This window comes from Cicer arietinum, chromosome 7 (assembly GCF_000331145.2).
Source record: "Cicer arietinum cultivar CDC Frontier isolate Library 1 chromosome 7, Cicar.CDCFrontier_v2.0, whole genome shotgun sequence".
Taxonomy (NCBI): Eukaryota; Viridiplantae; Streptophyta; class Magnoliopsida; order Fabales; family Fabaceae; genus Cicer; species Cicer arietinum.
In genome coordinates this window covers 61,592,435-61,604,845 of record NC_021166.2, presented here as the reverse complement: position 1 = coordinate 61,604,845, position 12,411 = coordinate 61,592,435, and the positions used below count along the sequence as shown (strand labels likewise).

At 30.9% G+C, this 12,411-nt stretch overlaps 2 protein-coding genes across 4 annotated transcripts; one reads left to right on the top strand and one right to left on the bottom strand.

Annotated features, from left to right (window-relative positions):
* Positions 1-273: 273 nt before the first annotated feature.
* On the top strand, positions 274-2,330 carry LOC101506841 (cyclin-U4-1-like). The gene is made up of 2 exons (XM_004515262.4): positions 274-679; positions 1,961-2,330. Exons 1-2 carry the CDS (start codon positions 348-350, stop codon positions 2,235-2,237), a joined length of 609 nt encoding a protein of 202 aa, XP_004515319.1. The 5' UTR covers positions 274-347; the 3' UTR covers positions 2,238-2,330.
* Positions 2,331-6,085: 3,755 nt separating this feature from the next.
* Positions 6,086-11,407, bottom strand: LOC101506289 (uncharacterized). Of its 3 annotated transcripts, none has more exons than XM_027330823.2 (12): positions 10,820-11,407; positions 9,688-10,244; positions 9,516-9,605; positions 9,155-9,394; positions 8,522-8,743; positions 8,164-8,446; positions 7,731-8,065; positions 7,527-7,612; positions 7,303-7,409; positions 7,134-7,210; positions 6,944-7,040; positions 6,086-6,763 (listed from the first exon to the last, which is right to left on the bottom strand). In XM_027330823.2, the coding sequence occupies exons 1-11, from the start codon at positions 11,100-11,102 to the stop codon at positions 6,945-6,947; spliced, it is 2,376 nt and encodes a 791-aa protein (XP_027186624.1). In that variant the 5' UTR covers positions 11,103-11,407; the 3' UTR covers positions 6,086-6,763; position 6,944. The 3 variants fall into 3 exon arrangements, with proteins under 3 accessions (XP_027186624.1, XP_004515318.1, XP_004515317.1); XM_004515261.4 differs by having other exon boundaries at positions 6,086-6,858; positions 7,503-7,612; positions 10,820-11,405; XM_004515260.4 differs by having other exon boundaries at positions 7,503-7,612; positions 10,820-11,404.
* Positions 11,408-12,411: the final 1,004 nt, after the last annotated feature.

Genomic DNA, 12,411 nt, shown 5'->3' with positions numbered 1-12,411 from the left:
AGCTGTAACATATGATAACACAGATAGATAAATCTTTCCCGTATAATATAAATAAATTTTCAAAATCAAATTAATGTAAAACAAACTTAATCAATTTTATATGATTTATTTACAGTCATGATAGCTCTCAACTCTCATCTTTCTTGATTTTATATCTTAACATAAAAAATCTCTCTCGATTTTATTTTTATTTTAAAAAAAAAAAGATATCTCGATCTCATCTCACTATAACCTGCCATCAACTATCTCTCTCTCTAATATATATATATATATATATATAGACACACCTATCACACATAAAAAAATTGAAAAACTCTTTGGAACAAAAGATTGTTATAGTAGAATCCATGGCAGAGTTAGAGAGTCCAATGATGCCAAAGTTGATAACTTTCCTATCTTCTCTTCTTGAAAGAGTAGCTGAATCGAATGATGAAACACAACAAGAACAACAACAAAAGATATCTGTGTTTCATGGTTTAACAAGACCAAACATCTCAATACAAAGCTACCTTGAAAGAATTTTCAAGTATGCAAATTGTAGTCCATCATGTTTCATTGTTGCTTATGTTTATCTTGATCGTTTCACTCAAACACAACCTTCTTTGCCTATTAATTCCTTCAATGTTCATCGCTTGTTGATTACTAGTGTCATGGTGGCTGCTAAATTTATGGATGATGTGTAAGTTTATTTATTCAATTATAATTTTGTTAAGAAAATTTTGATTTTTTTTTAGACGGGTCAAAATTATAACCCGAAACATGATGTTCAATTTAACAATATCAATATTTATTAGATGAATTAAGTTTTGCAGATGAATTTTTTTAGTCTTTTTTAATTTACTTAAATTTTAAAATTTTGAGATTAATTTTGGGTGTTACCCTTTTCTTTGAGTTCACACAATTCATGTGATTCTTAAAAAAAAATATAATTGTTCTTAGAAATTATATTGAGTTTGGTATAAATAATTAAACAAAAACACTATGATGGTTAGGTTGCTCTGTTTTTCCTCTGTTTATTATATAACTGATTGTTACACTAAAATATATTTGTTCTGAATTTGAAGTGTTTCACTTCCAACACTATGGAAAAAGAAAATAATAATTTTTCTTCTTTGTTTGGCTTTTCCTTTCTTCTATTATTCTTACGTAAAGTTTCATTATCGTTGTCTATGGTAATAATTTAATAACTGAACATTAATTGTAAAAGAAAAATTACCTTTAAACATGATACAATTTGGATGGCACTTATCCCACATTTTGTTCTGTTTAAACTATTAAATTGATATAGTTATTTATTTATTTTTTTAACAAAATGAGTCACAATGTAAATTGATATATCAAAAGTGTCCTAGTAAAATTTGGCTACACTTTATATTTGTAAAACTCCAAAAAGAATATAATTAACCTTTCTTTAGTAAAAAATATATATATATAACCTTTCTTGTGAAAAATACTATGTCCAGGCTGTGTAAATGTCCTATTAAAATTTGTTTACACTTTTATAGTTATTAATTAAAACTCTAATAAAGAATATAACCTTTTCTTGTGAATAATACTATGTGTCCAGCCTGGCTTTCCTTTAGACATACAATCAATTCACCCATGTGACTCTGCTAACTTACTTTATAAGTATTACATATTTTTATTTTTAATATATATATATATATATATAAATTATCAAATTACACTCGTGCAACTAATATTTAGACAACAGAAAAAATATTCAGACATACCTATGGTGTGAAATTCTTGTGTACATATAACACCCCTATTTAGAATAATGCTTATACTCTTGAATAATTTTAATCAAAATTAGAGTTTACAACATTCATTGTTAATTCATTGAATAATATTTTTTTATTTAATTATTTTTCTTTGCTTATTAATCATAAACATTTTTACATGACCTAATATTAATTTTTTTTTTCTTTGTCCCTTGTCTATGATTTATAATCATCAGGTACTATAATAACGCTTACTATGCAAAAGTTGGAGGAATCACCAAAGCAGAAATGAATTTTCTTGAGTTGGATTTCCTATTTGGTTTAGGTTTCAATTTAAATGTAACACCAATCACTTTCCAAGCCTATAGTGTTCATCTTCAAAGAGAAATGTTTCACATGCAACCTCTACATTTTGCAGATTCAACCATAAATTTAGCAAAATCACTAAAGGCACATTTATGCTTCAATGAAGATGAATCTTCTCATCAAAAGCAAAAAAAGCTAGCTGTTTGATTTTTGTGCATTTTATCAATGCATGTACAATGGTTGACTAGTTGTAAATTTAGTGAATCTATTAAAGATTGCCAATTAAATTACTTTTCCTTATGGATTCCTTTCAGATTCTTTATTTATTTTTTTTCAATTTTCCTTTGCCTTATTTCTTATCTTTTCAATTGATAAAATGCATGTGATTATATTATTAGGTATTGTTAGTTCAAAAAAAAATACAATCATGTTATTGTACATAATATTTCCTATTTACAACTTCCCATGTCAAATTTGGTATTATGTTGATGAATATAATTAATAATTATATATTTACTGACCGGCACAACATAATTTATCCACAATGTAAAATTTGAAATAAGACATTTTTTAAAATTAATATTACTTTTATTTAAATATTTATATTTGCTATAAATTTCTATATTTTAAACCATAAATACTGGGGATGATGTAAATATTTTTTTTAGTCTGGATGCAACGACATATAGTTTATATATAATTTGGCATTTTAAATTAATTTTATGGATAAGCTAAAATAATACTAACTTTATTCATAAATATAAGTCTTCTTTAAAAATAAATTTGTTGCTAAATATAAATCTATTTTAAATCACTATCTATTATTTTTTAAACATACTTCTAAATAATAATACTACTTTTTTTTTCCTTTAAAAAAAATACTACTTTTGTTTTATAATTCTATTGTCAATCGTAACTTATACATTTAGGTGTAATCTAGCTAGGAACATCCTTAGATAAAATTTTCATATTAAATAAACCACTTATAGTGAAAGATAGATAGAGATAGTAAAACAAAAATTGAGGGCCTAAAACCCTAGTTGAGACTCCGTTTATTTAAGATTTTTAAAAATGAGTTTGAATTTAATTACTAAAAATAAATTGTACGAGAATTTACTTAAAAATAGTAGAAGTTATTTTAATTTCATTTGTTATCAATTAAAAAATATAATTTTAACATTAAATAACTTTTAATATTATTAGAGATTTTAACATGATAAAATCACTTTTTTTTAAAGGTATCTTTCAGAAATGATTTTTATAAAAAGTTTCTCGAAATAGCTTTTTATTAAATTAATTTTTATTTGAAACTTTATTTTTTATTAAATATTATAATAAGAAGATAAAATACTATAATTTTTTTTTTTGTAAATCTTAAATAAACAAACTCAATATTAATTCAAAAAAGTTCTATTGGTGGCGTATAGTTTTATGCCATATTGTTTCAATTTTGTGAACATAGAAGTTATCAAATCTAAGATTAAGTATGAAATAAATGTAGAAGGTTATAATGAAGACATCCATTGGATTCGACCAAGCAATCATTGAAGAAGAGCTTTTTGTCACTTTAAGCAAGATTCTTGGGTTTGTACTAGTCATGTATATTATTGATTTTTATGGTTGATACTTCTAGTCCAAGTTTAGATTCTACTAACATTTGAATTGATATTCAAGAAGAAGGAAAATGACTAATGTAATTATTTCATTCAAGATTGTTAGTTGTGCAAAGATAAAATTTAATCGATTTTCTGTAAATGTTTTTAACATAAAATAGATTTTTTTTCTCTTGTTATAACAAAGTTTTTGAAAAAGAAAGATTTGAGAAAATCACAAGTAAATATGCATATAATTTTTTAAGTACAATACAAAAATATATTTAAAACCAACTAAGTTTTTCTACAGAGAATATACTTTGAGTGTATCGAATATTAAATATGAGTACATATTTTAATAGAATTTAAATTCAAATTCGTGTTCACCCTATTATGAAAGTTTAACTTCTTTCCGGTGAACTTCGTTTCTTGAATAACTAATATTCATGATGTTGTCAATGTTTTGCATGCGACGACAATTTGTGCTAGTTAACAGCTGTATCCATTCTTCAGATATGAACAAAAAAATAACATTTGGGCTTATAAAAAGAAAGAACATGTGCAATAATGGAAAACACGATGGAATTGTAGAATGGAAGTGGTGTGAATGTACTAAAAGATCAAATTCTTATAACAATGACATTGTATTTAGTGACGGTCGCAATTATGAGGTGTACAACAGCATTAAACTTTAAATTTTCAAGAGTATAAAAAAATATTTCGTATAAAAAAAATTATATTGTAAAAAGAGGTAATACAAAAAATTATACTGTAACAAAGCCTCAAAATTTGGGAGTTCAATGTTTTTCTAGTAAAATTTTAAGTCGAAAATTTTGAATTTAAATATTATTAATCCTTATAATTGAATATATACCAAGAGTAATAGGCCTTTTTATTGGAACCTTTGAAACTAATTTTATTTTATCATTCTCGATTCTTCCACTCTTATTACTCATTTGTCCCTCATATTTATGAATAAATTATTAATAATTTACGATAAAAAAAAAAGCAGAAAATAATTAACTACTTTCTAATCATAAATGATGCACATCTGTTTTAATATAAAGTTATTTATAGATCTGTACATTTTAATATTTGATCCATCAAAATTAACATAATAAGTTAGCTTTTACGTATTATGACCTTATCGTTACCAATAAAAGTCGTATTGTGTTGTTGAATGGTAAACATTTTTTATAAAATTGACACATTTTTGTATTTCTTGAACTTATAAATTTTTGTATTTCTTTTACAAACTCATTTTTCATTCAACACATTTATAAATTTTTCAATCAGCTGATGCTGCTACTTTTATACATTCAATGTCGGGTCGATATTGATACAATTTCAATTTTAACATATAATATAAATAAATTTAGTTTTCAGTGACAGTTAATGCATGAACAATAACAAGTAAACTATTCTGACCATCGAAACCATACATTTTGTTTCCTCACAAATATTACAAAGTAGATAAAAAGATAACTTAAGGTTTAAACTTTCAACCAATACACAGTGATTTAGCCGCACTAAGAAGTTCACTATTCCAAAACATTAGTAAATTTTAAACACACAAATAGGGTTTGAACTCAACAGCAAACAAGCACAAGCTCATGGGAAAAGTGGAATCTGAACACCACAAAACCAATGATTGCAAATAGAAAGAAAGAAAGAAAAAATACACCAAGAGTAAACTTTAATATATACTAGCAAATATGCATATATAGGGAGGTTACCAATCAAGAGCTTGAGGAAAGCTTAGACCCTGCAGTGCAGCAAACAGAACAGAGTGGAAACTAAAACTTAACAAGTCAGTACGTGCATACCCCCCTAACCCAGTGAATATTAATTAAATGCAAGTTTACCACAAGATGCAAGAAAATGGATATTTAACATGTATATGCATGCAAAAATCATGTGAAATATCCTAACGATCTACATCTTCTTAGAAGAATCCTCCTCCTTCAAGACTTTAACTATGTTAATACCTCATTTATGGTATAGAGTACTTGATACTCTCAACACAATAATGTGATAAGGGAGTTGGAAACTACCCACTTGAACATAATAAAATCATGACCAAATCCATATGTGATTTCTTTGGCAACCTCACCAATTTATGTTGGTTCATGTTTACCTCTAGGGCTTTACTAAATCAACCAGAGTGAGGGCATAACCAGGTGCATAAAGTGACAACTTCAATAACAAATTTCAATTCAGAAACTATTCAGTAATAAAGAGATTCAATCCTTTTCTGCTACTTAATATTCATATTCACTTGAGTGTTGTATTTCCAAACAACATTGCAGAGGCAAATGGTTCTGAGGGTTATGCCAGTAATAGATCAACCAATTGCGAATAGATAACTGCTTTGAGAAATTGGGAAACTATTAAGGCATTTAATTAAAGAAAGATATTAATGCTTCTTTAGCATTATCTTGATGTCCCCCTAAGGACAAAAACTCAATCAAAGTAACAAATCATTCCAGTAACAAACATAACCAGTTCATCGTGCTTTTTACTTTTTTAGGATGACATCATATCAATATTCCTACAATACTAATACATCCAAAAAACCGTCTTTTTACTTTATTAATTGCTGAAGTAGTATTCTTATTACTACTATAAACATAGTGCTGATTAGTTCGCTTCTGTCCTGATCGCAGAGATGTAAAAACAAACAATCCAAGTAACTAAACATCTCTTTAAAGACTCAAAATAGGGAACCAACTTATTTATAAATTCGGCATATAAATTCCATTAATCCTTAATCAAACAAGTAGCATCTCTAGCCTTGGTCTCTGTCCAAATGAAAGGATACTGGGGCAGTGAGAAATCTTTCACATTATCCGCTCACAAATGGTATCATAAATCAAGGTTTGATTACACATCACTGCTAATTGTTTCTTTTTCCATCTGTCATTAATTGGAGTCCATACAGCACAAATTCAAGAACTGATAATACATCCCATCCATAGAAGACCCAAGATAGCTTGAATTGACATGACCTATTTTTTGCGACAAATTTCCAAATATAATGCTATAAATAACAATGCCCCTTTGTCTCCGAATTGTAGGCTTCATAACATCCATAAGCTTCAAAGGTCATCATCCTATTGCAGCCACTTTATTTTATCAGATCTGTTCATAGACAAATTCACTGGTGACCACAATGTGCAACCTTCGCCAGCCCTTGCGAAAAGATAAGAGATGCTATTTCGAGTATAGCATAATCTCTAGCAAAAATATATCCACTCATACTGAATGCATCCTCATGCAATACAAAAAGTACAATGCCAAAGAGTTATCAAGCTTACTTACCTCAATAATAAGATCCCGATCCACCACCACCCATGTAACTGCTACTGCCACCCACACCCCTGCCAGAATACATTGATGAATATGAGCTGCCGCCAACCTACATCACAGGAACAATACATAAGAATATAACAAAATATAGACACATATAACACTAATTCCTGTTGAGATTGGGAAAGGACAGTAAGATTACATCACTTCCACGAGAAACATAATCACCACCATAACTTGATGAGTACATGCCTCCAACATCACTACCACCAAAGGAGCCTGATAGGAAAAATATAATAAAAGAATTGTAAGAAGCAAGCAAAGCTTGGATATTGACAATAACAGATAAGACTATTAGCAACAAAATTCACCTCCACCATAACTCATGCCCTGTCGACTGCTATACATCCCATGTGAATCTTGACCAGAAATAGAACTTCGGCTGCCACCACCATATCCAAGACTAGATCTTCCAACTCTACAAATCAAAGTTATGAATTACAAGACAACAAAAGGGTTAGTCGGTTAGGGTGGAAAAATTGCAAAACGGTAAATTTTAGATTAAACTAACCTATCGCTATAAGAATCACCATACTGTGAAGCGTTGCCACCATAATCATATTCCAATCGAGCTCTTGATTGGCGAGCACCAGTATCAGCATATCGCGGGGGAACATCATCCTGGTTTGACATAAAAAGTGATGAAAATCATTTACTAAGTTATGTTCATGTAGAACAAAATTGAGATTGAAAACAGTACAGAATATAGTTCAAATAAAATTGTAGAAATAATACTAACCACAGCAGCATAAGAACGTTTTGAACCAGATAGAGAATCATAATCACGAGCACGTCCTTCACGATAACTTGGATGGGCAGTGGGAGGAGGAGGAGGGGGCCTCTCATATCTTTGGCTGTAACCATCATCCACATAACCTCTCCTTGGTGCAGCACGGGTTGTACTTCTTGGGAGATCGGAGTAGCCAGATCCACGGGGTGGATAATCCCTATAAGATGGGCGTCTTTCAGAGGACACCCTTGATCCATAATCTACAGCAACTCTACTTCTTGGTGGTGGTAGATCCTCACGCCGACCATAATCTCTCTTGGTGCTAATTTTTGAATATGCGGCAGCTAAAAAGACAATATAGTTGAATACATTGATCATAAAGAAAAGATAAATGAAAGGAAGTCTGACTGAAAATTAAAATAAAATGTTGTTTACTACATACCAGCTGGTCTTCTATCATAAGCTCTAGCTGGAGGAGCCAGTGGCCTACTTCTAACTGGCACAGACATGATGGGGCGTCTATCTCTAGCACTAACAGACCTGACTGGAAGAACACGACTACCAATTCCTCTTGCCCCACGTGAAGAAAAACTACGGGGTGCAGGTCGGTTCCAGGAAGGTCTTGAGATTATTCCAGATCCACGACCCGGGCGATAGTCGCCACGGCCAACATGTTTTCCACGGCCTCTCTGAAGTGGCCTTGATAACCTAGCCCTCACCTTTGCCTGAAAGAAGATGAAAGCATTATAAACTGTGCCATATTTGAGTGTGAAGATATTAATTAAAAATGCGGCACACACCTTCTTGTCACCTTCACCCAATTCTGTACCAGTAATGCTTTCAGCACATCTTGTAGCAGCATCATGTGTGCCAAAGGTAACAAATCCATAGTCCTTCCTACGAGCAGCTGGCATGTTCCTAGCAAGCTCAATCTTTTCAATCTCACCAAATTTCTTGAGAATAATCCGGACGTAATCTTCATCCCATGAAGGAGGCAGTGCATCAATAAACACAGTTTTAACCTGCAACATAAACAAGCTTGATCAGCAAAACAAGGTATAATCACATCTATGCACACAGATAGCTTGTCTCGTCCTAAGAACTACTGGGGTGCCATGCTGACCCCCTTAAAAGTAAAGTCAATATAATATGTCAAATTTAACAATTAAACAATCAACCACAAAAATTGACATATTTTTTCTAAAAATAGTAAATTGATGTTGCAGTTGCAATGTAAATGTAAAAAAATGGAAAATAAATGAATAAGATCGAGTTATTTAAATATAGGCAGGCAACAAATTGAACCACTATTAGTGTTGGAACTGAGGAGAGATATTTCTGAAATACAAATGCTTACGCACGATCAGAGAACCATACTACACGTTCAATTAAAAATCCTAACACAACCAAGGAATTTCTATTCATAAAAATACCTGTGACATAATTTCATCACCCGGGTCAATAAAAGAATCTGCAAATGAAACCTTTGCAGGCTTATCAACTCCAAACACAACGTCCCTCTTCTGCAGTCTCTTAAAGGCATCCATAGCATCTGAACGAGAGGAAAATTCCAAGAATGCAAATCCACGGTTTGTTCCTTTATCATTAGAATCTTCTACCAAAGTAATATCCTCGACAGTTGTAACTCCATAATGCTTCAACTTCTCCTTTAACTGGAACCAGAAGTTCCATTAAACAATCATAATTCAGCAGAGATAAGGATAAAATAACTACAAACACGACCCATCCAATGAATGAAGGTGCAAAAAGCAGGCCCAAATAAATTAGACTTACAGCTTCCTTTGTCCATGTCTTGCATATGTTTCCCAAATAGAGGGTATCACTGTCCTGACTTGGAGTAACACCACATTGTTTGCCATTAATCTGAAATTGCAGTGACGAAAACATGATTTAATATACAATTTCAGTTTTGAGACTACTCTAACATTGGGAAGTCAAAGGTTACCACTGGATTTTTAAGCTCTGCTACAGCTCGTTTTGCTTGCTCCACATTTTCAAAACGCAAGAATGCAAATCCCTTGTTCTTTTTAGTCTGAGGATTCATCATCAGCCTGACCTCAGTAACAACCCCAACTTCACCAAAAACCTTCCTCAGATCATCTTCAGTAGCATCCTTGTCTAGGCCCCCAACAAATACTTCAAATTCCTTCCGCTTTCGCCTCTCCTTCACAACTTCACGGTGTTCCTCTTCCTCCACATCAGCCAACTCCGCATGCTCATGCTCCTCATCAGCATGCTCATCATCCTCTTCACCCTCAATTTCATCATGAACATCTTCAACTTCTTCCTCACCTGTATCACCTTCTTCTTCACCAACATTATCTTCAGCTTCTTCCTCAACTTCATCTCCCACCTCATGAACCTCTTCTGGTTCAATTTCCTTCTCATCGTAATCAACCCCACCATACTCCTCAGGTTCATACTCAGGATCATTATCCTCCAAATCTAGACGTTCATCTTTCTCATATTCATCTATGGACTCCTTAACCTCCTCTTCTTCGTCTGTCAAAAAATAGAGGTTTCAATTGGTCCTAGTCACTCAAAACAGACATAGCTTTCCAACTTCTCATCCATATTCTATATTCCATAACAAATCCAAATACTTCCCATTTGAAAACATTTTCAATAATATCACGAAACATATCACCAACACACAAATGACCAGAAAAAAAAAAAACTCAAACCAAAACAAATTGAAAAATAAACAGCTATCCTCACAGCTTATGCAGCCCACTAATAGACTCCCGACTCAAATATCAACAGGTAATGACAACAGAAGTAAAAATAACTTGTATCATTTCAAATATACCTATCAATTAAAACACCATCTACAAACAATTTCTTGCTAATTGATATACGTTTCCTTCATGTTATAACAAATAATGAGCGATCACAAAAACATATAGATCTATCAAAATCTTATAAAACAATTTAAGCCATCACATGCAAATTAACCTCTCCCTAAGAATACTACAGACTACCCCAAATTGAAATTTAACAAAGACCGCAGATACAAATAAAAATTAAAGAAATTCAAAATACAAATTTTTATTTTTATTTAAAAAAAAGAGTCTTACTTTTCACCGCAGGAACCCTATTAGCTTCTTCTGCAGCCTCTGGAGCAATTTGGTTCATATCAATAGCTTTATCTTCAACAACAGGATTATCTTCAACCACAGGTTTTTCCTCAACAACAGGATTCTCTTCAACAACAGGTTTTTCCTCAATCACCATCTTCTCCTCCACAGATTCAGATTGCTGCTGCTGATTCTGTGCAGTCTTAGGAGTCCCTCTCGTTCCTCTGCCACCCCTCTTCGCGGCACCAGCCGCCGCACCTCTCTTCGCCGTCTTCGGAGGCATTGTTTTGGTACCGGAACGAAACCCTAGATTAAACGCAAGCAAGAATCGCAAGAAATAGTAATTTTCGCGGATCGGAAAACCCTAAAGAAAGCGTCTCGATTGAAATCTATGTGGAAAGAGAAACCCTAAGTTGAATTTATAAAATTGGGAATATTTGAAAGGGAAAAGGAAATGGAAGAACCCTGAAAGAATAAGAGAACTAATGGAAGATTTTGAACCCTAGACTTAATTCATTATTTTATTTATTATTTCTACCTATAGGTCCCTCCCATAAACTATCAAATTAAAAATTAAAAACAAGCTAAACCGAACCATGAATCGACCCAACCTCAACTATTTAAAAATATAAGATTTTATTTTATGACAAAGGCCAAAATATATGGTGTTTTAGTCTAAAATATAGAAGATATTTGAGTTCATTAAGAGAATATTTTGTATTTTTATTGTTAAATAAAATTATTAAAGTTTTGAATACAATCTTTAACCTCTTATATTTGAACTAAATCTAGATATGTAAAAAGAGTTTATTATTTGTGACATTCTAGATAGAATACATGTATAGATGTATTCATATATATATTTATTATTTGTATGATAAAGTAAAACTATTAGAATATAACAATATTTTTAAATATATTGTAGTTGAGTATTATTTTTGGTAAGAATAATATTGTTTATCTGGAGAATTAAATAGTCATTTTGACTTTAAAAAATATAGACAACATCACAGTATCATCATTAAAGTTTTATAATCCATTTCATCTATTTCTCTTTTCAATTACTCATCTTCAAAAAAATTTCAAGTTAGTATTCACTAAGGCATCTCTAACTCCCTTTTCTCTATAATATATTGTTCTCAAGTCTCTTTTTTCAGATGTTTTCTCTGTCACAATAAACACTCCCGTGTAATTTATGATGTGCGACATTTATTTATTTCTCGTAGCCTACTAGAGTCTTCACTGCTACTAGTACTACAAATCTTGTTCGATCATAAAATGTTCTCTTGTTTATCTTATTCGCTTTATGATCTGTCATTTTTGTAATGAAAAATTAAACTTATAATTCTCAATAAATTGATATTTTTATAAAGGAGAAAACTTAAATGTAGTGCTCTAGGCATTCTTCAACCGATTCATCTCACAAATTAAAAGATTTACATATAATGAGATAATTTTTTTAGAGAAAAAATAGAACATTTAAATAGAAACAAGATGAAGAATATCTAACGAATACAATGTAAGTTTTGTTCTTTTATAAATTTACCTTCATATGTATATTTAATAATATAAAAGTTTTACGAATAATATAT

Excerpts from the sequence above, each read along its gene's own strand:
- LOC101506841 (XM_004515262.4), top strand. The coding sequence starts at position 348 with ATGGCAGAGTTAGAGAGTCCAATGATGCCAAAGTTGATAACTTTCCTA. Across the intron at positions 680-1,960 it reads GCTAAATTTATGGATGATGT|GTACTATAATAACGCTTACT; the intron begins GTAAGTTTATTT and ends TATAATCATCAG.
- LOC101506289 (XM_004515261.4), bottom strand. The coding sequence starts at position 11,102 with ATGCCTCCGAAGACGGCGAAGAGAGGTGCGGCGGCTGGTGCCGCGAAG. Across the intron at positions 8,447-8,521 it reads TGGGTGAAGGTGACAAGAAG|GCAAAGGTGAGGGCTAGGTT; the intron begins GTGTGTGCCGCA and ends ATCTTCTTTCAG. Across the intron at positions 7,410-7,502 it reads GGTGATTCTTATAGCGATAG|AGTTGGAAGATCTAGTCTTG; the intron begins GTTAGTTTAATC and ends TTTGATTTGTAG.